General features: G+C 40.0%; 1 protein-coding gene across 1 annotated transcript in view; it reads right to left on the bottom strand.

The window, feature by feature from the left end:
• Nucleotides 1–20,490, bottom strand: part of HSD17B3 (hydroxysteroid 17-beta dehydrogenase 3) — a 37,919-nt gene extending 17,429 nt beyond the window's left edge. Inside the window, exons 1-2 of the mRNA XM_079926144.1 lie at nt 19,959–20,490; nt 15,945–15,991 (exon numbers count right to left, since the gene is read on the bottom strand). Coding sequence (XP_079782270.1) covers nt 15,945–15,991; nt 19,959–20,112 — 201 coding nt within the window. The 5' untranslated portion in view covers nt 20,113–20,490. The remainder of the gene's footprint in view (nt 1–15,944; nt 15,992–19,958) is intronic.
• Nucleotides 20,491–24,663: the final 4,173 nt, after the last annotated feature.

Genomic DNA, 24,663 nt, shown 5'->3' with positions numbered 1-24,663 from the left:
TATGCAGAATGTGACAAAGGTTTCTGGGTTATGAGTAAAACAGCCACACTGGGCCAGGCTAAATGTGACATAACAGTAGTTTATTTGCATGTGTTTATTATGTGCCGGGAATTATTATTCTAAGTGCTTTTTTGCACAGATCCACAATCTGAATGCCCTCCTGTCTAAACCACCTATGATCAGATGTGTGGTGGAATTCAGAATTTGGAGGATTTTATACTATAATTTATGTAACAGGGTCTAGAGTAGCATCCCATAATAAAAAACAATATTTCTGCAGCGACCTTGTGAGCTGCCTCCTATTCACAAGAACGTTCTTCCTGTGGTTCTCTTCACTTGGGCACAGTCATGGACCTGAGCCCTTTCTTTCTGTTTTCTGGCTCCCAACAGGACAGAAAATGGAATAGGAAACTGGAGGGTAAACGGATGCTTCCCTGAGATCAGAAGGAACTCTCTTCAGATTGGACACTGTTTCGACTCATGGGAGCCGAGCGACAGTGTGCAGAAGTGGTGTGCTTGAACATAGCATAGGAGACAGGTAAACGCAGTGTGCTGAGTTGTCATGGACAAGCCCAGACTCCTCACACCTAAAAATGCTACAGGTGAGAAAAGATAGAGCTTTGCCTGAAGACAAATGGAAAACCCAATGTTCATTTAAACAGAGACACGTAAAATAGATAGCTAGTGGGAAGCAGCCGCATAGCACAGGGAGATCAGCTCGGTGCTTTGTGACCACCTGGAGGGGTGGGATAGGGAGGGTGGGAGGGAGGGAGACGCAAGAGGGAAGAGATATGGGAACATATGTATATGTATAACTGATTCACTTTGTTATAAAGCAGAAACTAACACACCATTGTAAAGCAATTATACTCCAATAAAGATGTTAAAAAAAAAAGACACAAAAAATTTTAAAAAATAAAATAAAATAAACAGAGACAGACAACATTTGAGTTAGTGACAAAGGTCCCAGTTAACTGAAATCCTTCTCTATGGTTTTAATTAAACAAAACTGTTATATTTTTAAATTGTGGTAAAATACACAGGACATAAAATTTACCTATAGGGAATGTCTCACAATTATGGAATGTTTCACAATTTGTGTGTCATCCTCACACAGGGCCCATGCCAATCTTCACTGTATCACTTCAGTTTTAGTGTATATGTTGCCAAAACAAGCACTATGCCAGATTTTAACAAGGAGTTCTATTATAGAAAACACATAAGAAGCTGAACTGAGGACTTTACTATATGGTCTCCAATAGCCAATATTCAAACCTGTGGTATCAGAATCATTCAGGAAGACGTCAAAAATAAACACCAATTCCCACCACAACCATCCAATTAAGAATCTCTGGAGCTTCAGTATTTACATCTTTTGCTATTTTGATTTATTAAATTATACTATTAAATGCACAAGCACATTCTCACTGTAAAAGCTGTCGCTAAGCCACACCCACGGTTCCATTTCCCCACCACCGCTAGGCTCCCGCTGTCTTTAGTTTGGTATTGATCCTCCTTTCTAACTTTCTCTCTGCATCTACATGCATCTATAAGTACATACAGAAATAGAAGTTTGTTTTGTGGGATTTCTTTCTTTTCACACTTTATAAATGGCATTATAAGCTTGTTTTTTTAACTTAATGATGTGTCTTATCTCTAAGTATTGTATCTATTTCTACGTCAGTCCATGCTGAGCCACATTTTTATTGCTTCATAGTGCTCTATAGTTCACTCTTGGGTGAGCATTTAAGTTGTTCTGAAGTTTTCCTATTACCAATATTGCTACAGCGAAAACCCTTCAATACTGCTCTTTGTATATACAAGTGAATTAATTCCTAGAGTAGATAGCCAAGGAGAAGTGGAAATGCTGTTAAAAGGTACATGCTTTTTAAATTTTCACAGTATTGGCAAAATATCCTCCCTTAAAACTGTACCATCAAAAATAGAGTTTCTACTTCTCCACACTCTGGCCCATATATTATATTAGCACATTTTTCAACCTAAAAGTCAAGAAATTACATCTCTCTACTGTTTTGCTTTGCAGTTTTCCAACTATCAGTGGGACTGATTTTTTTGTATGTTTATATGTGAATTACCAGCATATACCCTTTTTTATTAAATTTTTGTTGAAGTATAGTTGATTTACAACATTGTGCTAATTTCTGCTGTACAGCAAAGTGATTCAGTTATACATATATAAATTCTTTTTTATATTCTTTCCCATTATGGTTTATCACAGAATATTTTGTTCATTTGTTTTTTGTTTTTCTCTTCTTGTGACTGGTTTATTTCACTAAGCATAATGTCCTCAAGGTTCATCCACATTGTAACATGTGTCAGAATTTCCTTCCTTTTCAAGGCTGAATAATACTGCATTGTATGCATACACCACATTTTGTTTATTCATTCATCATCAATGAACTTTTAAGTGCATCTTCTTTTTAAAATTTTCCCAGTATGTTTATTTTTTTAAATTTTTATTGGAGTATAGTTGATTTACAATGTTGTGTTAGTTTCTGCTGTACAGCAAGTGAATCAGTTATACATATACATATATCCACTATTTTTTTTAGATTCTTTTTCCATATAGGTCATTACAGAGTATTGAGTAGAGTTCCCTGTGCTATACAGTAGGTCGTTATTAGTTACCTATCTTATATATAGTAATGTGTGTATGTCAATCCCAATCTCCCAATTTATCCCTCCCTACCCTCCTTTCTCCCCTGGTAGCCATAAGTCTGTTTTCTAAATCTGTGACTCTATTTCTGTTTTGTAAATAAGTCCATTCATACCATTTTTTTTTAGATTCCACATATAAGTGATATCATATGATATTTGTCTTTCTCTGTCAGACTTACTTCACTCAGTATGACAATCTCTAGGTCCATCAGTGTTGCTGCAAATGGCACTATTTCGTTCTTTTTTATGGTTGAGTAATATTCCATTGTATATATGCCCATTGACAGAGGAATGGATAAAGAAGACATGGTACATATCATAGAATATTGAATATAGTTCTCTGTACTATACAGCAGGACCTTGTTTATCCATTCTGTATATAAAAGCATACATCTGCTAATCCCAACCTCCCAATCCATCCCTCTCCTAACTCCCTCCCCCTTGGCAACCACGGCTCTGTTCTCTATGCCCCTGATTGTTTCTGTTTCATAGATAGGTTCATTGTGTCATATTTTAGATTCCACATACAAGTGATATCGTATGATATTTGTCATTTTCTGACTTACTTCACTTAGTATGTTGCAACTCTAGACATACAAGTGATATGCTATGATATTTGTCATTTTCTGACTTACTTCACTTAGTATGTTGCAACTCTAGACACATCCATGTTGCTGCAAATGGCATTATTTTGTTCTTTTTTATGGCTGTGTAGTATTCTGTTGTATATATGTACCACACCTTCTTTATCCATTCATATGTTGATGGACATTCAGGTTGTTTCCATGTCTTGGCTATTGTGAATAGTGTTGCTATGAACATAGAGGTACATGTATCTTTCTGAATTATAGTTTTGTCTGGATATAACCAGAATACACCCGTTGCCCATTCTACTGTTGGGTTGTCATTTTTTTATAAGTTTGTAGGAGCTTTATTTTTACATATACTTGGTATTAATTATTTGCATACTATATATGCAGTAATTATTTTCTCCTTTGTTTATGGTGTTCTTTCCATACATTACATAATATTAATTTTAATGTTACCAAGTTTGTGAATATTTTCCTTATTTTTTTTTAGAATTTCCTTTATGATTTTCCCTAACTTCAAGGATATAAATACATTTTCCTGTAACACTTGTAGTTTTTTTATTTTTGTTGTTGTTGTTTATTTTTGAGAATAGTGTGAGGTTGAAATCATCTAGCATTATTTTTTTCAAAATGGGTGGCTCATTGTTTTGGCAACAATTTTCTATTTGTCCCTCTTTTCCTGATGTGCAATGTTTATGCCAAATTCTCATATGTACGTGGATCTGTCTCTAATCTATCTGTTCTGTTCCACTGGCCTATATGTTAACTTCTGTGCCAGTGCCACTTCTGATAATCTTATAATAGGCTTTGATATCTGGTGTCTCATACAGGAAGTCCCTATGATTTATTATTTTCTTTCAAACTGTTCTTGTGTTATCTTCTTAGTTTAATTTTCCAAGTAAATGATAAGATTATATTTTTTAACATTTTATATTGAAATTAGAGATATTTAAGGGAAAAGTTGCATCTTTGCATTAATCAGTTATCCGTACTATGCCATGTATTCAGATCTTATGCATTCTTCTAAAACTTTTAGAAGTTTCTTCATGTAAATCTTGGACATTTCTTGTTAGTTTGCATTAGTTGGGATAACTTAAGCTGTTGTAACAAATAACTCCAAAATTTCAGTGGCTTCACGTAATGAAGTTTGGTTTTTGTCTTGTATAACAGACTCTATTCTACACAGCCCTTCAGGACCCACAGCTGAGAAAGGCATTTCCACCTTCAACACCAGGTTTCTGAGATTGCCCTAGCTGTTGATATCCAGCCAGTGCAAGGATCAGAAGAGGGTAGAGAAGATATATCCCCTCCCTCAACCACCTTGACCAAGAAATGACACACATCGTTTCTGCCTGATTTCATTGGAAAAATGTCACATAGCCCCAGCTATATGTAAGGGAATCTGGGAAGTTCCCTGGCTGGATAGCCACTTACTAGCTACAACTTTATACAATGGGAGAATAGGGATTTGGGGGGAAACTTAGCTGTTCCTGCCACCAATATCCTATGTTTATCTGTTGCCATTGTGAATTAAATTACTATGGATAACTAAATGGGGTCAGTTTATATAATGGAATACTATACAATACTGAAAATGAATGAACCAGGTTCTACACACATCAGCATGGATGAATTTCAAAAGCACAATATTGATCAGTAAGAAGCAGATTACAGAAGACATGAATCAATTTATATTAAGTTCAAAACAAGTGATGCAACCAAATGTTGTTGAGGGATACATGCATGTGTAACAACTTTTTTAAAGTAAGGAAATTATTAACACAACGTTCTTAATAGTGCTTACCTCTGTGGGAGTGAGGAGGGGAAACACAAAGGCATGACATGTGCCTATATGACAAACTTCAAGGAAACTGGTGATGCCCTATTTCTTAAGTTTGGTGATAAGAGACCCTGTACTCATTTTAATTTTTTTCGTAACCACACTTAGATATTATGTACACTCTTGTTTGATACATCTCTCTCTCTCTCTCTCTCTCACACACACACACACACACACACACACACACACACACACGTGCGCATGCACGCACACAACCATGACATACTACAATGAACTGAGGATACTCAAAGCCTGGTTCAGAAAGTATAGGGTTGAAGTGAAGACACACAGGAACAAAGCAGTGAATCCAAGGAAACATAAAAATAATTAAAAGCTGATGCTTTCATTTAAGGGAAGATGAAAGAGAATAAGCTTAGAGTGCAGCTGGAGTAATTTAGACTAGGGTAACTTAGACATTAGGAAGAAGAATTTCCTTGCTGAAGTGGCGTAAGACACCATCATATATTGACAGTAAATGTGTGATAATATTCAAGAATAGAGCAAAGCAGTTGGTTTTTCTTGGGTTGGGCTAAGGCAAGGGATTTTAATGCAAGGGGCCACACTGTGCCATTACCTGTAACTGACAGGAGCGCTGCCTTGAGAAGCATTCTAACTGCCTTGCCTGTCACACTGGAGCTTGTAGCATCCATACCATCCCAGACGTTGGGGGTGGCACTAGAATTGCCCAGATATGGAGCAATTAAACCAGACAATCTTTAGTCATATATTTTGCTTCTAGCATTCTGTGGGCATTAATAGCCAAGAATGCATGTTTATATATATTAAAGTGACAAAGAGTAAGTTTTATAATGTTTAAATATATACGTATATAAGTATTAAAATTTATAGTAATATAAGATGGGTTAAAATTGGTTCAATCATATAGAGGACCATCTGGCGATGGTATCCAGTATTTAAATGCACATACCCATTGAGCCAGCCATCTTACTGATAGGGATGTATACTTGGATATGTGTAAGTTTATCTTCAAGGGTGTGTCTTGAAACATTATTTGTAACTACAAAAACCAAAAGTAACCCTAGTGCCCATCCCTAAGAGGCCGATAAAAGAGACATAGTACATCCCTGGGATAGGATAACCCTGAAACCATTAAAAAGAATGAAGGCCATCTGTATGCCTTTGCTGTGGCAAGATCTCCATATTACACTATTTAATGGACAAAGCAAAGTTTAGAAGAGGGTTTATGGTTGTGTGAAGCAGGATTCCATCTGTGTTCATGTGGGCAAAAACTAAACATACAGGTGTGAATTCTGCTAGGAGACTATAAATTACTTTCCTTCTTCTTGGGCATGTGACTAGATGACACTCCTGGCCTTTCTTGCCCTATGTCTGGCCATAGGACTGAGTGCTGGCAGTGGGCTGCAGGACACAGACATGCTTATGACCCAGCTCCAACCTTGAAGAGTAGCGCAAAGGCTTATAAGATAGACAAGAAGCAAGACAGAAGGAACTGGACAGAGCCACCCACTAATCAGGAAAGTCTCTGGATTGTTACGCTGAAGTTACTCTGTACTATCAACATCCATGTCAACAGGTAAGTATGAATATAGCCATGGTTTTCCTTTACGTTTTCTGAAAAGAATCTCAAGACATTGTGAACACTGGTAACCTTTACAGAGAAGGGCCAGGTAAGGGCAGGGGTGAGGGAGGAGAGGCCTTTATTTCCCTTTGTATGCTTTTCTGTGCTGCTTGAGTTTTCTCATTTTATGCCTGTATTATTTTATCTTTAACAGAAATTATCTGGGCAAAGAGATGATGGCCTTTTTGCTGTTTTCTTCCTTACACTTCTTTGAATTAAAAATGTATACATAAACATCATTAGCCATCAGGGAAGTGCAAATTAAAACCCCAATGAGATATTACTACACAGCTCTCAGAATGGCTAACATAAAACATAGCAACACCAAATGCTGGTGAAGATGTGGAGAAAATGGACCACACATACAGTGCTGGTGAGAATGGTACAAACAATCTGGGGGACAGTTTAGCAGTTTCTTAAAAAACTAAACATGCAACTATCATACCAGCCAGCAATTGCACTCCTGAGCATTTATTCCAGAAAAAATAGTCTTACGTTCACACAAAACTTATATACAAATGTTTATAGAAGCTTTATAAGTATTGCCCAAAACTGGAAACAATATCCTGTAATAAACCATAATGGAAAAGAATATAAAAATGATGTATATATATGTATAACTGAATCATTTTGCTAAACAGCAGAAAGTAACACAACACTGTAAATCAACTATACGTCAAGAAAGAAATAATGAAAGAAAGAAGGAGGGAAGGAAGGAAGGAAGGAAGGAAGAGAGGAAGGGAGGGAGGGAGGGAGGGAGGGAGGAAAGAAGGAAGGAGGGGGTGGGGGTGTTTATAAAACGGCCACACAAGGGATCCTTGTGGTGGTGGAAATGTTCTGTATCTTGACGGTATCTATGTTGATATCCTGAGTGTGATGTTGTAGAATAGCTTTGCAAGATTGGGTAAAGGGTACATGGGATCTCTCTGTATTCTTTCTTACAACTGCATATGAATCTATAATTATCTCAAAATTAAAAGTTTAATTTTAAAAAAGAAGCTAAAGGAAGCTAAATAAATACAGGAAAATTAGGTAACAGTGCTTTTTAAAAGAGAATTGGGGATGTGAAGTGAGTAGATGCTGTATGGGGCTGTATTGTGCTTAGCTGGGGCTGAGATGAGCTGGGAGGCCAGAGGGGCTGGCGCTGCTTGGGGTCAGCTGGGCTGCTTTTTGTACAGACCAGAGCAGCTGCACATGCTCCTAAGGACTGGGCAGAGCTGACTAGAAACCTGAATGGCTGGAACCCTGGGAAGCATTAAATATTATGTCTTTCTCTGACCTAAGCCTGTTTGGTTGTTCATAATCACTGGGTTTTCTTGTTGCCTCCAGTAATTAGAGATAGATTTTGGCTACAGATCTCCTCCCCAACAACCAGCCAGCAGATGGTGTGTTATAAGATTTAAACAAGCCTCAGACCAAATCCTACCAACAGAAACATTCGTTAGTAAGCTGGCATCTAAATAGTCATGAACCTATTCTTATAGCTCAGTGGAGTCCCAGCTTTCTGTCCCTTAGGCACTCTGTGAAGGCTCATCCCAGGCAGATATGATAATGTTCTGGGGGCAGAGTGCAGTCAAACTTCTAGCAGGGTAGGGTGAGAGAATCCCCCACTGTCAGCAGGACATGGGGCCAAATCAGTTAAAGGCCAAGAACACCACTCTGCGACGCTCACAGATTTTACATCCTTGCTCACAGGGGGGCAGAAGTACCTGTACAATATCTCTAGCTAATCCACATATCTTGGAAGGCACTTCCTCAGGAAAATTATTTATAACATCTCTTAGGCTAAGGGACAAACCCTCTAATGAAAGTCAGGTTAGCTAAAGCACAGATATTGATGAACTCTAATTTAGCATCTTTAAAAATTAACTAAAACCTGGATTTAGCCAAGGTCCTGGCAAAAACAGCACACTCAAATTGAGTAACTAGAAGAGAGTTTAATAAAAGGATGATTTACAAAGTGTGACTAACGTGTAGAGAACCCACGAGATTCTGGAGCTAATAAGGGCAGAGCTGTTGTCACCTGTGAACCTGAAAGGGTTGGGGGATGAACAGTTACCAGAACCAGAGGGTGGAGAGGGCTGCCTGACAGAGCTGCGGCCTTCAGCAGAGGGATACAGCCAGCCCATAGGGAGAGAGCAGAAAGGAACCCAACCTCACACTCCTCTCTCTCTCTTACCTGTTGCCAGTATCCCCCAACCCCCACCAAACCCCACTGAAACCAGAAGCCATCTGAGGTCCTTGGTGCAGGGCAGCCTCCTAGGGCACACAGCAGGGCGAAGAAGGGCGGAGGGTGAATCCCGAGGGGCAAGTAGAAGAAACTCAACACACACCACCTCTAGGTGTGGTGGTGTATTCCATTCCTAGGTAATCTACCCAAGAGAAATGGAGGGACTTCCCTGGTGGCACAGTGGTTAAGAATCTGCCTGTCAATGCAGGGGACATGGGTTCGAGCCCTGGTCTGGGAAGATCCCACATGCCGTGGAGCAACTAAGCCCGTGCACCACAACTACTGAGCCCGTGTGCCACAACTACTGAAGCCCGTGCGCCTAGAGCCCGTGGTCCCCAACAAGAGAAGCCACGGCAATGAGAAGCCTGTGCACCACAACAAAGAGTAGCCCCTGCTCGCCGCAACTAGAGAAAGCCTGCGCACAGCAACGAAGACCCGATGCAGCCAAAAAAAAGGAGAAATGGAAACATGTGTCCATGAAAACAAGCACATAAGAATGTTCACAGCAGCATATTATATAGCCAAAAAATGGGAACAACCCAAACATTCATCAGCTAGTAAATGAATAAACAAATTGTGGTATATCCATACGATGGAATATTATTCTGCAATAAAAATGAAAGAACCACTGACACATGCTACAACATGGATGAACCTCAAAAATCCTGTGCTAAATGAAGGAAGTCAGGCACAAAAGACTACATATTGTGTGGTGGCATTCATATGAAGTGTTCAGAAAAGATTAGTGGCAGCCTAGGACTAGGGATGGGAATGGGGGATTAACTGTGACCAGTTGTGAGTGATCTCATTAGGATCTTATTAGGATGATGGAAATGTGCTAAAACTGGATGGTGATGATGGTGACAACCTTGGTTAATTTACTAAAAATCATTGTACCATACACTTAAAACAGGTGAATTTTATGGTACATGAATTATATCTCAAGAAGCTGTTTAACATAAAAAACTGATTCCCGTGCATATCATATGATGCATGCTGAAGTATTTTAAAGTAAATTATATTCAGTCTAACAGCTGATCTTCAGCCATAAAGTGTTATAACAAGTCCCACCCCGGGCCTGGATCCTATCTAGTGAGGTTTCACTTTGTAAAAAGACAATCAATCAATATCTAGACATATATAGAATGTAATTAGGGGTGATACTCTGCATCTGTTGTTCCTTTAAATAGTTGATTTCCTAGTATATTTTTAAATGACATAAAAAGAAGTTTACTCAGACATTTTGGCTGGAACACAGTTATGGAAAAGAAATAAGCCACAGAAAATGTCTCAAAGACTTTTGTGTCAGTTTTGACTGACCCTAGGTAAAGAAAGCTTAATTCAGACCAGACTGAGCAAAGGAGAAGGTGGGAAGCAGGTTCTCTAAGAGAAACTCATCTTCAGCTGGGCCCGTAACACACTTTCCCCTGAAAAACAACCACCACGGAAAAACTAAACCAAGAAGAGTGAACCCCAAGGTGAACTATGGACTCTGGGTGATAATGACGTGCCAGTGTATGTTCACTGTAGCAAACTTCCCACTCTGGGGTGTGTGTGCGGACAAGGGTATATGGGAACTCGCTGTACCTTCTGCAAGATTTTGTGGTCAATCTAAAACTGCTCTAAAAAATAAAGTCTATCTTAAAACTTTAAAAATAAATAGAAAATTAAAAGATAAAAAATAAGAACTGTCCCATTTTAAGGCCAGTGATACCATGAAGTCTTCTCTTTCTCTCCTGGAAAATTCCCCACCCCCACCTCCAGCCCTCATTTTCAGTCTGGGAATCTATCAAAGGATGGCTAAAGAATTAAGCACCTTCGTCTCACAATTCACTTCATCAGCCTCCAGAGGGGGAGATTGTCCATTAAATGGAAAACAATTTGCATTTTCAACACAAAGGATGCTCTCTGCCTTGTGTGCTTCCAGCCTCTCCTGAATTGTGCCATTTATCTCAAGAGCCATAGACTTTTTTTTTTTTTTTGCGGTACGCAGGCCTCTCACTGCCGTGGCCTCTCCCGTGCGGAGCACAGGCTCCGGACGCGCAGGCTCAGCGGCCATGGCTCACGGGCCCAGCCGCTCCGCGGCATGTGGGATCTTCCCGGACTGGGGCATGAACCTGTGTCCCCTGCATCGGCAGGTGGACTCTCAACCACTGCGGCACCAGGGAAACCCAAGAGCCATAGACTTTTTAAAGGTTCCATGTGAAGTGGTCTGAGCCAGGAGGGGGGCACGGAGAACACTTGGTTGTCTGGGCCAGCATGTTCCCTTTGTCCTTTTGAGCAGGGCTCAATCTTCTTTCTAGAATGTTCAGGCTGACAGGCTCCATACGTGGGTTTTGCCACCACCCCCCTTCAGGGAATTAAGCCCCAGAAGCACGCCCTGTCCCAGAATTCCCTGCCAGGCACTGTGCTAAAAGAAGAATGGCTGCTGCTGTGATGAATAGACCATTTTCCTTCTGCTGTGTGTTAGGGCCTAGGTCAAGGAAGGTGCTTGTTGCTGCTAATCTATAACAGGTGGTGGGAATGCCAGGGAAGACAGGGCTTCTTCTGTGTGGCGGTAAATAAAATAAAGGGCTTGAATTCAGGTGCCAAAGGAATGGAAATGATGTGAAATACAGAGTGAAGCAGAGGCTTCAGAGGCATGAAGACCAGGCCCATTCTTGTCCTTCCTCCTCCAGCCCATCCCTCTCCACAATTTTTTTCACGCTGCTTCCAATAATGCTTGAAATTCCTTTAAAAGGAGGCAAAGTCACTATTGCCACTCTAAATACAAATACAGATTAGGTTAAAATGTAATATAGAATAGGCTACTGGAAAGTTGGAGTCAAAGTCCCTATTTCTACCATGAAATGCAACTAAAACATGCAACCTGGACATAATGCATAAAATAAATATAAGAAGACTCCAAAAGATAGTGAGAAGATCAGCTATGGGCCTTGAGACCTGAGGAAACTGGTGGTGAGTCTCCTGGCTTTTCTTTTTGCCTCATATATCCCAGACTTATTGCTGGAGAAGCTGGATATTCAGAAACACCAACAGTGCAGACATAAAAAGTCCCAATAAAAGCCTGCTCTCTCTAACCAAAGAACCAAAAACTGGCAGCCTAGCAAGGCAGAAAACTTTAGACAATAACTGACGTACTCCAGACAAACAACTCAAAAAAAAAAATCTATGTTCCTATTGCCACCCCTGCCTCCAAAGGCTGAGTGGGGAGCTGACACTTCCACTCTGGTGAGGCTGAGTCCTAACAAGGACTCCAACCCCCTGCCAGGTTGGCATCAGAGAAGGATGAGCAGGGAGCTGGAACTTTCATCCCAGCCACCCCACCCACCATGTCAGCAGAGACCTGAACTTCCACTTCCTCCTGACAGTGCCAGAGCACCCCTTCTGATCTCTCCCCTCTTCCTTCCCCTGGGATGATGACAGAGGAAGCCTAGTGGAGATTCAGGACTTATACCATCACCGCAGTGATAGTGAGACCACCTCCTTCAAGTACTGCTTGTGGGGAGCAGTAAGGATGCACTCTTGCCCCAAAAATCCAGAGTGGCTTATGAGAAGCCAGAACTCCTACACCCATCCAGCAGTAACAAGGAGGCAGCACCCCCCAAAGGAGGCCAAGTAGTAAAGCTGGGCTTCTACCTCACCTGGTAGGAAAAAGCACCCCCTCCTCCCCCTGTTGAAGCAATGTCAGTACAGACCTAAACCAAAAGATTTAAATATGATCCAGAGTCTCATAACATAAAACCAAAAATGTCCAAGATTCGATTAAAAAAAAAAAACTCATCACACCAAGAATAAGGAAGATCTCAATCTGAGTAAGATAAAAACAATGGACAAATGCTAACACCAAGATGACAGAGATGTTAGAATTATCTGACTAGAATTTTAAAGCAGCTATCGTAAAAATGCTTCAGAGAGCAATCACAAACACAATTAAAACAAATGAAAAATAGGACATTTCAGCAAAGAAATAGAAGATATAAAGAAAAATGAAATGGAAATTTTAGAACTGAAAAATACAGAAAGTGAAATTAAAAACTCAATGGATGGGCTCAATAGCAGAATGGAGAGACCAAGGAAAGAATCCATGAACTTAAAGATAAAAAAACAGGAATTACCCAATCTAAACAGAGAAAAAATACACTGAAAAAACATGAACAGCATCTCAGAGACCCACTAGACTATAAGAAAGGTCTTGCATTTGTGTCATTAGAGTCCCAGAAGAAGAGAAGAGGGCTAGGCAGCTAGGCAGAAAGAATATTTGAAGAAAGAATGAATGAAAAATTTCCAAATTTGTGAAAAGGTATAAACCTACAGATTCAAGAGACTGAGTGAATCTCAAACAAGATAAACCCAAAGAAACCCACACCAAGAAACATAACTAAACTCCTGAAAACTGAACACAAAGAAAAAAATCTTGAAAGCAATGAAAGAGAAACAACACCTTACCTATAGGGGAAAATGATTTGAATAACATCAGACTCATCAGAAATCATAGAGGACAGAAGGAAGGGGCACAACATTTTTCAAGTGCTGAAAGGAAAGGATTGCCAACTATAAATCCTATATTCAGCAAAATTATCCTTCAGGAATGAAGGGGAAATGGAGACAGTCTCTGATGAAGGAAAACAAAGAATGTGTCACCCGCAGAGCTACTGTAGAAGAACAACTAAAGGAACTTCTCTAAACAGACAGGAAATAACAAAAGAAAAAATCTTGGAACATCAGGGAAGAAGAAAGAATAGAAAGAGTAAAAATACGGGTAAGTACAACACATTTTCTTTCTCAAGAAGAGAAAGAGAAAAGCAATATATGGGAAAGAAAACACAGATTAAATATCCAATAATAATAGTGGCTAAACTTGGAGAGCTTGCTCTATGCAAAGCATTTTGCCCGTCTCATCCCGTTTAACTTTTACAAAAGCCCAGATGGAATTATCATCACCTCCAGTTTATTGATGTGGAAATTCTGCAGTGAGCATATTGGAGGCAGAGTTTGAACAGACATCTGATCCATTCCCAACCTCGAATTCTTAACCATTACAATCCATAGCATTCCAGACTCTGAACTGCTTTCCTTGAAGCAGCAATTAACAGGGAGACAAGAACAGGCTCTCTGGGAGAGAGGGAATCCTGCATGACAGAAAGGTAGGGATCCCAGAAAATTGTTTAACACAGCCTTAGAAAAGAACAAAAGGAAACAAAGAATAAGATTCTACAAGAAGAGCAAAGCAAGAATTAGTCTAGAAGAGAAACAGAGTTTAGAATTTGAAGACTCTTGGGAGACATCTTTTGTGCTCATAAAGACCTGGAAGCCCAGAAAGGATGTGTAACTTGTCCAAAATCTGCAGACAGTTAGTTTCTGGATGAGGACTGGAACTCATAGCTCCTGACCCCCAGGCCATTGCTTTTGGAAAGAGTAAGGAAATGAATTGCCAAGGGGAATCCGCACATGGGTCTCCTCTAAGAAGACAGAAAAGTGTCTGAGTCTTAAGATATCAAGGGGGCCATAGGTATATCAGGTCAGCATGAATTTGAGGAAAGAATCTGGAAAATCATAAAGAAATAACCTGAGTTCTCCAGAGAACTGAGAGATAAAATGAAAGATGAAAGATAAGACCCTTTCCAGAAAACTGGTCTAAGGTGAAAAAACAGTTATATAAGAGGTGATATAGTTTTAACACAAATAGCTAGAAAAACTTTCCTTCTGATTTGGGGTATGGAAGATACAAGACTTTGGAAAGGGTTTGGCACATGGTCTTTCCAACCTCAACACTCAAATATAACCACTCATCTACTGAGTGTTGGGCACTACTGATCATCAGAAAGTTGCTATATACAAATTAGGATAAGAGCAAAGATGAACTCTTTAGCTGGAATTAAAAAACAGAGTTGAAGTAGAATGTCAGTACCAAAGAAATTATCTTCAGGGCATGGAGGATGGGGGGTAGACCCAAAAGACCAGCACTCGGAGCTTTTAAGTGGTATGGTTCAGCTCTGTTAACTAAAAAGAAAACCAGAAGTATCTATCAGGTACCTCCAATATACCTTGCAATGTTCATTTCACAGAAGATGATTTGACCTCTCTCATGACACAGGCCTTTAGGAACAAGAAACCACATGAGTACTACACTATTGTTGAATGTAGTTTTCATAATTGAAGTGCTTTTCATTATGTTTTTAAGGTGTTGATTTTTAACAGCCATCCTCATAATTTCTAGGATTCTATTTCTTCTATTGTATTTTACATGGTGCTAGAGGTTAGTATAATAGGCACAAGGAAGAAAGAAAATATATAGGAATTCCAGGAAACAATACTTCATTAGTGAAAATGTCGAACTTGTAATAATACTAATAATAATGGCATACAAAACTACATAAGCTGTAAACACATTTTTAGAAAAGCGTAACTACCTACTTATCTATCTATCTATCTATCTATCTACAGAGAAACAAAAACCCTGGAAGGAAACACTCAAGGACACTAATCACACTCCAGTGACTCTCAGCCCTATCAGATTCTCTCTTTATATTTTTTAATGCCCATTAATCTTCTTGAAGTGAAAGTTTTATATATATATATATATATATATATATATATATATATATATCTCCTACCTACACAAATGATTTTTAAATCAACATATGCCCTAGCTATAATGTAAAGGGTAAATAAAAGGAAAGTAGTTTATAATTTTTTTATTGCTTTAAGTATATAAATGCTTATGGTACAATTACCCTAGGAAATAACAGTGTCCCCATAAATTCCTAAAACAACTCCTAAGGGGAGATACTGCCACCTTTGAATATCATTGTATTTTTTTTAAAAGGTAGCCAGGCGGTGAGATTATGATTTTTAAATTTCCTTTTTTATAGAAAATAGTTTCCTTCATAAGGGAATGTCCATTGCTTTTATAATCAGAAAACTAGTGTTTGGGGTGGGAGTCATGTGACTATGATGTGTTTAATAAAAGGGGAGGAGAAAGTCTCCAGGGACACAACTTACCTCAAATGAATAAGCTTTCCCAATCCCATCTCCTGCTCCAGTGATCACTGCAAAAAGCAGAAATGGTTTTAAAGGATAGAATTAATCTTTAAACCCCTTTCTTGCTGGCTACATGTTCTTGCAGGCCTACTCTCTAGGACACAATATTCCAAAGCACTGCCCTTCTGCTCTCCAGCCCTACTCCGCTCAACTGTGAAGTTTCCAGCCTTGACTCCCTTCACTAAATGTTCAAAATGAAGCATTTTTTTCTTTTTTTGGATGGGGTCTGGGGGGAAGGGTTGGTGAGGCTATGAAAAACATGCTCCAAAATGAAACAAAGAACATTAGCCAGCGAACATTTTATTCAGACCCCAGAAGGGTTTAGACATTTCTAAGCCTTAATTCATCAAGGACAAGCAGTGTATGCTATTATCTCTCTACCCACACACCCAATTATCACTGTAAGGACATTTCAAGGTTCCTACTAAAAGTTGAGTTCTCCCCACTTCCTATCCTCACTCTCACAGGACAGCAGCAATCAAAGCCCATTGAAGATAGAGAACTTAACAAAGAGGAAAATACAGAAATGCAAAAAGAGGATGCAGTGACATGAAGGAACCTAAAGAACTTGTGCTCACTGGATCTATTGATTAATAGATAACAATGAGATGGGCCTTCTAGTCCTTTTATAGCCAACAGCACATACATATTTAATGACTGAGCTCTAGGGTAAACTTCATTCGTGTGAATGTCACAATTTCAAAACACAGTACAATTCAGTATATACATATCTGCAGTTTACCTTTGCACCAACAATCGGAGGATATGCTTTCCAAAAGTGTGTACAAAAGCTATGTATACATTTAGTTTACTTGAGAGGGAGAGCAGACCAAGCTAAAAAACTTCAGGCAGTGCTTCAGGCAGAAGCACCCTCATTGTAATAATTACCAGTGATTTTACTTGTTTATTTGGGTACTTTTAAGTGACTCCACATTTATGACTTGTTTTACTCTGTAGAGGTACTTTGCTCAGGGTTGTTGTCTTCTGCCTCACCTTCCCCTCCATCACAGGCATCCTCAAATTCACCCAGTACAAGGCCTGAACTACAGTCAAGATAACGTCAATAAGTGGCTGGTACCTACTGAGCGTTTACTTTCTGCCGTGCATTATATTTTTGGGTTTTGTTTTTAGTCACTTGGACCTTATTATTTACAAGTTAAATTACACAGCATGAGATGGACTGGAGGGAGAAGAGGGGAGGAAGCTGGCTCCTGAGGTTCCTGGCCACCTCCACCCCCTCCTCGGTGCGTAGCAAAGTCTTCAGTGCTGCCTCTGCCCCAGTGTCCAGGTCAGGCCTCGGAACACAGCTTCCAAGCCAGAAATGAGGTTCTGGCTCTGACACCCCAGAGCACCAGGGCTCCCACTAGCAGCTTCTTCATGGCGGGTGGTGGGAATGTGAAGGCATCAGTTTGTCTAGGTGAGGGTGACAGATGAGGCTGCTGGAATTCAGGGAGAAAGTGGAATAGGCATTGTAGGTCCAATAAAGCTCTTCCGTGTCCGGCTTACAGAAATGCAGAAAGACCATGTGGATGGGCAACCCCACAGCCACATCTCATCTGATATTCAAAACAAGCCTATAATTCAGGGAACATCATTTTCCTTAGTTTATATTTGAGGAAGCTAAGGGAGAGAAAGTTCTTAACCCAATCAAGGCCACACTGCTAAAAGTGATGACTACAGGATTTGAACCCAGGCTCTGACTTTAGGGTCACAAATCTATAAAGAATATCAGTGATGGGACTTCCCTGGTGGCGCAGTGGTTAAGAATCTACCTGCCAATGCAGGGGACACGGGTTCGAGCCCTGGTCCGGGAAGATCCCACATGCCGCGGAGCAACTGAGCCCGTGCACCACAACTACTGAGCCTGTGCTCTAGAGCCCACGAGCCACAACTACTGAGCCCACGTGCCGCAACAACTGAGGCCCGCATGCCTAGAGCCCGTGCTCCGCAATAAGTCACCACAATGAGAAGCCCGCGCACCGCAATGAAAGAGTAGCCCCCACTCGCAGCAACTAGAGAAAGCCTGCACGCAGCAAGGAAGACCCAGCATAGCCAAAAAAAAAAAAAAAAAGAATACCAGTGACAAAATTAGGAAATCAACCACATATGACCGCACATGCACTTCTTTTAGAATGTGTGTCCTCAGAAGGGCTTTGCCGTACACTGATGGGCAGAGTTCTAAGCCCCTCAGAGCACAGGCATTTGGATCTGTGTGATGCAGAGTATTTGGATCCAGAACATTCAAGTTCAAACTGCTTAGCAAGTTCACTGGAGACATCATACTGCCCTGAGAGGGAGTGCTCACACACACATATCCTCTCTCTCTCTCTCTCTCTCTCTCTCTCTCACCCCAGATTAACAAGCAACAGTTAAAAACGCATTTTATTCACGCCAAACAATTTTCATATAGTAATTTTTTTAGCTTTGGAAAATAAGGATACAGGATGCCTAGTTAAACTTGAATTTCAGGTAAACAACAAATAATTTTTTCGTATAAGAATGTCGCACATAATATTGGGGGTGTCATATACTGAAAAATGATTCTTTATTTATCTGAAATTCAAATATAACTGAGTATCCTGTATTTTACCTGGCAGCCCTGTAAGGTTGTTTACAATCTTTCCTATTTAGCCTGGCATTGTATTTCTAAAGCCACACAAATTCTTATTTTTTTTTAAATCATTGGATTTCTTGGTGCCCAACCGTAGTGTAAAACCTGACAGTTGGGTTTTGGGTTTTGTTTTTTTCTTTTTTGTAATGCAAGTGCCTGACTTTGATTGCCAATGAGGCATCAACTTCAAAGAGGCATCAACTTTAAAGATGGTGATTTCTAATAAAAGCTATGCTGGCCACACGATCATGTAAAGAGCCAGGCCATCTCCCCCAAATGAGGTTCCTTTGTTTTAAAAATCTTGATTGATTTCAATAACTGACCATTTGGACCACTTGTTTTTTCTCTTCCTGTGTTTTAAATTCCTGCTTGTATGTTTTAAATTCACCATTAAAGAGTGAGCGTGTGAAACCCTAGGCCCCCACCCCAGAATAAAATAAAAGCAGAACTCCAGGCCCATTCACTCTCTCTCTCTCTCTTTGCGCCCATGACCTTGCTATGTGGCACCAGGTGTCCTACATAATTTCCAGGTCCTGAAAGTAATAAACCTTTATTTTTTTTTTAAAGTGTCCTGATGGTTATTGCTGAAAACCACCTTGCAATCACAGTAAGAACCACAAGGGCCAGCCCGACCACAGTATTGGTTATTGATAGACTGACACCAGCACATAACACCAACTTTGAAATGCAAACTTAGCGTTTCGTTCAAGGAGATGCCGAAACCATAGCCTCACGTCCTTCACCTTAAACTCAGTAGGGAGCTGAAATTCTGCATGGCAGTTCCAGGAGCTAAATCCCATTGGGAGGCAGCAATTAATCAGTCTACTTGGGACACAAACCAGACCCAGATTCCATATATAACCATTTTAAAAACATGTCTCCACAGAGATCTTTATTGTCTTGATTTTGTATTACCCTCACTTCTTGCAAGGGCTCAGAGAAATTTTTTTTAATAAAATGAATTTAAATTATTGGACTTCAGAATGTTGAAACACCCTTTAAGAAAATGGAAGCACCCTGGGCTTTTGAAAATCTGAAGAAGAGGATACATAATTTTCTGCAGCATCTATTACTTGTATCATCAGAAACTCCAAAAATAAGAAAACCCAACTAGTGAGAATGAGAGGAGAAGCACCCAGGCAAGGACTGAGTCACATTGTTCCCTAATTATCCTCCTGACGCCCCACATCTCATTTCTCAGACAATCCTAATTTCATTCGTGCTTTCCAGCCTCCCAAATGAAAATAACCCAAAGGAATTACATCTTTGCTCTCAAAAGGAAAAGATGCAATATATCTTTTGAGACCTGAGTGATAATAAGCAAGAACAACAAAAAAAAACAAGAGATGGAAAACTTTCTTTACCTGCCCATTGTCCCATGGACTTCAAGAAAGACCTTGGCGAAACTTTCCAGAAGTGCAGGAAAATACATTTGGAGAATCTCACGCATTTCACCAGGTGGACCAGGCACACCAGCAGCCCTACAAAAATGAAGAACTGTGCCAGAACCTCCCCCATGATGGCACTGCAGCAGATGCTGTTTGGGACCTGGTTGGGGCCCTCACAGCCTCCAGGCGCGAGCGTGACTCCTCCGGAGGAGTGTCAGTCAGTCCCCTTCTGGAGTCACTGGGCACATTCCAACGCGTCACTGTGTCGAGGCTTTCAGATTGGAGTAACTTCTTTACACAATCCTCTGATTCACAGGCTTCGGAATAAAATATTGTTTCTAATATCTTTACAGCACTGTTGGGCTTTTGTGACACAGGGGAGTTGGTGAAGAAGTGGACATAAAGAAAGATAAAGGCTGGACAAAGAAAAATGGCAGCCCAGCATTCCCTCCCTGAATTTGGAAGCTAAAAAAGATACTTAAAAGTATGCAAAATCCTATAAGTCATTCATTCACTTATTCAGCAAATATTTATCGACTGCCTACAGGTGGCATCACTCTTTGAGGCGCTGGGAATATATAATAGTAAACACGGCCAGGCACTGCCATGGGGGAGCTGAGATTCACAGTCAATGTGCGAATAAATAAGATAATGTCAGATATCAGTGCCGTGAAAAAGTGCTACGGAGTGACTTGTTAGAGTGACTAGTGAGCACAGGAAGAAATTCTGTGAAGAGGTGGTATTTTGAACTGAAATTTGAAGGAAAAGGAGACAGCCTTGCAAAGATAGGTTCCCCCCTCCAGGCTGAGGGAACAGCTAGTGCAAGCGACCTGAAATGAGAAAGATACATGTATTTGAGGAATAAACAGCACTACATAGAGGAACTGGTCGGTAGAGAACAAAGGAAGGAAAGAATAAAGTAAGGTGAAGGCATGGGGAGGAGCCAGATACTCCTGGTGAGGAGTTTGGACTTTATGAGCAACAGGAAACCACTGAAGAGACTCAGACAATGGTGTTATCTAATCCGAGTCACTCTGGATGCTGAGAGAAGATGACCTTTTGGAGGTGGGGATGGAGAGTGGTCATGACACTGAAGCAGGGGGAGAGAGACTATGACAGTCATCTGAGAAGAGTGCCCCCATGTTCATCCTTTGGCCCCCTTCTCCTTCTGTCCACACTTACTCATTTGGTGACATTACCCAATCTCTTGACTCTAAGGACGCTGTGCACTGAGGACCCCCAAATATATAAGTCCAGTGGTAACCCAGGCTGTTCATCCAGACTTGCATTTCCACCTGCCTGCTTAACACCTCCATTTGAATGCCTGTCATCTCATGCTTAAGTCTAGTACTGGTTTCTGATATTACCAGCAAATGTCAAAACTTGTTCCCCTTGCAGACTTCCCTATCCCAGAACATGGTAACTCTTATGTTCCAGTTGTTCAGGTTAAAATCCTTAGAGATATCCTTGACTCCTCTCTTTCTCTCACATCCTGCAGCCAATCTGTCTCCTGTTGACCAACAATTGTATTTGTTTTCAGTTTTAGATTATGCTAAACAACATTGCTATGGATATTCTTGTATTTGTACTTTCCCACACGTGTGCATGTCTCTCTCACACACACATACATGTGATTGCAGGGTCATACATGTTATACACGTACAACTTCAATGTTACTAGTGTGTCAGTCCCACTCAGGAGACAAACCACACAGCAATTTGAACATGGACTATTCAATATTAAAAAATTAGTTGGGAATTAGCTACTAAAAGGGCATAAAAGAAAACTCAAAAGAATACTCAAAGGCTGAAGAAGAGTATTTAGGAAACAAATGAACTTGGAAGGTAATTCCTGGAGCCAAGGCTGGGATTCAGACCTCACTGGAGAGAGTGTGGTTGCAGCCAACTGGTTGGTGATGAAGTTCTCTGGGTTGCCCGAGACAGAGCTGCTCACAGTCAGGAGGATAAGTCTGGTTAGCAGGGAACTGCTGGCTGGGACCAGAAATCCCCACTGGGAAGCTGACAATACTTGCTGGAAAGCTACTGGGGGGTGCGGGGGGGTTGCTGTTGAACTCCCTGGGGTGAGCCCTACTGGGGCTCAGCTGGAAAAAACTGACATTTATTTTTACAATATTGAGTCTTTCAACCTACAAACTGGCATATCTCTCCTTTTAGGTCTTCTTAATGTCTCTCAATAACGTTTATAATTTCCTTAAAAATTCTTGCTCTTATACAAATTTATAATAAGAAAAATATCAAAAATATGCAAAAGTAGAGAGACTAACTTAATGAACCCTCACTTACCCATAGGTATAGGTAACCATGATGACAGTTAATAACAAAATTAACTATCATTTCATGTCCATTTTTACTTTGTATATACTCATTTTCCCTACTCCCAAACCCCTATAATGGGAAGGACTCTTTAAAAGAATAACATAAAAATAATGCAGTTATTACAATTTAACAATTAGTAGTAATTCCATCAAATATACAGTCAGTATTTAAATTTCCCTGATTGTTACATACATATTTTTAAGTTGACTTTTGAATCATTTTCTTCTTAAAGGACTACACATTGCATTAAAGTCATATGTCTCATAAGTGGTATAGGTTTTCTCTCCCACCCTTTAAAAAATGTTTACTATCATTTATTTGTTTAAGAAATTAAGTTGTTAATCTTATAGAATTTTCCACGTTTTGAATTTGCTGATTGCATCTCCATGGTGTTTCTTAACATGTTCCTTTGTTCCCTATATTTCTTCTAAACTATTTAGATCTAGAGCAGAGGTCAGCAAACTTTCACTTTAAAGGGTCAGATAGTAAAGATTTTATTTTAGGTTTAGTGGGACATACGGTCTCTGTTGCAAAACAGACCCTGGCCATTGTAGTACAAAAGCAGTCATAAGTACTTAAATGACAACTCTGTGGATAGGATGAACCTCAAGGGCATTATGCTAAGTGAAGTAAGTCAGAGAAGAAAGATAAATACTACATGATCTCTCTTATATGTGGAGTCCTTTAACGATGTGTGTGTGTCTGTGTATATATGTGTATATATATATATATGATATGTATATATAAATAAGCTCATAGTTAGAGAGCACAGATTTGTGTTTGCCAGAGGCAAGGGGTGGGGGTGGGAGAAAGGGTGCACTTTTTGTGTTTGTCTTTTTGTTTTGGGTTTAAATAGATTGAATTTTTTAAAAGGGAGGGGGTTAGGGAGAAATATGTACAGGAGTATTGGGAACCATGGGTAATTAAGATGTTCCCATCTTCTCCAGTCTTCAGAGATTATTAATACCCAAATGACAATAGTCTTAAGTCTCTATTCTACTGCCATCAAAGAGTTCAGTATTTTATTAGGTTTTCCTCCTCATGTAATTTTAGGGAACCGTTAAGGAACCTGTTGCCCCAATCCTCCCATTCTAGCCAAGCAAATCTGGTCTCTGGCTCTGGGACAGTGCTTCACTCTGCTGGTCACTCCTTGCCGCCTTTCTCCTTTTCCAGGCTGCTATCCTTCTTCTTCTTTCTAAGGGAAAATAAAAACATTTAGTTATAAGACAACTTAATCTAGATTTAGGGGGAAAAATCTAATATTGCAGGTCAATAATTCTGCTAGTTATACTCAATCTATATGCCCAAACAGAATAGGTAATGTCTCAGCCTAAAGCATTTTCATATACATGATGGGGAGGGGTAATGGTAGGTGTATTAGCATCACTAAAAGAGTCATCAAAGTGTTGCCTCCAAAATTAAAGGACAGCCTGCTCCCTAAAATACAGAAGTTCATTGCAATCCTCCAAATGATAGTTTTTCAACTTGGAAAAATTTAAGATCTTGTCTCCACCAGCTATAGAGGAGGCAATGTAAACACTGTGGATCAAAGAGAATTTCTGTAACAAGTGATGTGATTCCTGGGTTTTGTTTGCATATACAGAAACAGTAATGATCAACTTAACCGAATATATACTGAAAGAACAACCTGAGAGATCTTTGGTAGGGAAACTGTGGAGTTCCCTGATGACTGAAACTTCCTAACTTGAAAGAGCTATGAAAAAGAGAAGAGACTATAGATAATTTCATATATATGTGGAATATATAATATTGGGAGATAGAATCTAAAAGGAAAGACCAAAGCACAGATAGTGTGACTGTCTTAGCCGGGGTTCTTTCTGATATGAGGACCTTGTGAAGACAGTTATTTTGGGAAGTAATTCCAATGAGCAGGAGTTGGGTTGGGACCAGGAGATTGAACAGGAAAAGACAGAAAGACATGAATATGTCATTGAGCTGGTCACTGCTGTGAGTGACTGAGGCTCCATCTGCTGGAAAAGCCTCTGAGAAAATGTAGAATGCACCTCAGATTCTTCTGCCTTAAGTAAAAAAGTACAGTAGTTTATCTATTGGCTCCCGGCTCCGTGATCAAGGTTGCCCTGTGGGGTATCACCTCCCTCAATTCCAGGTTTGCCTGTATGTCAGGTGATGAGCGAGTTCCTGTGGGCTAAGAGGAGCCCCAGCTCCCTGAGAGATAGCAGCTACTGTCAAGTTCCGCCTGCATTCCTCTCTAAACCATGCCGTTTTATTAAGCATTTTACAAGGATTACCCCCCATTGAGGGTTGGTTGGCAAAGCAGATATTGTAGATCAGCCTTCTCAGCACAACCACATCTGTCCCCAAAG

This window comes from Stenella coeruleoalba (genome assembly GCF_951394435.1).
Source record: "Stenella coeruleoalba genome assembly, chromosome: 7".
Classification (NCBI taxonomy): domain Eukaryota; kingdom Metazoa; phylum Chordata; class Mammalia; order Artiodactyla; family Delphinidae; genus Stenella; species Stenella coeruleoalba.
This window is presented reverse-complemented; position numbering and strand designations above follow the sequence as displayed.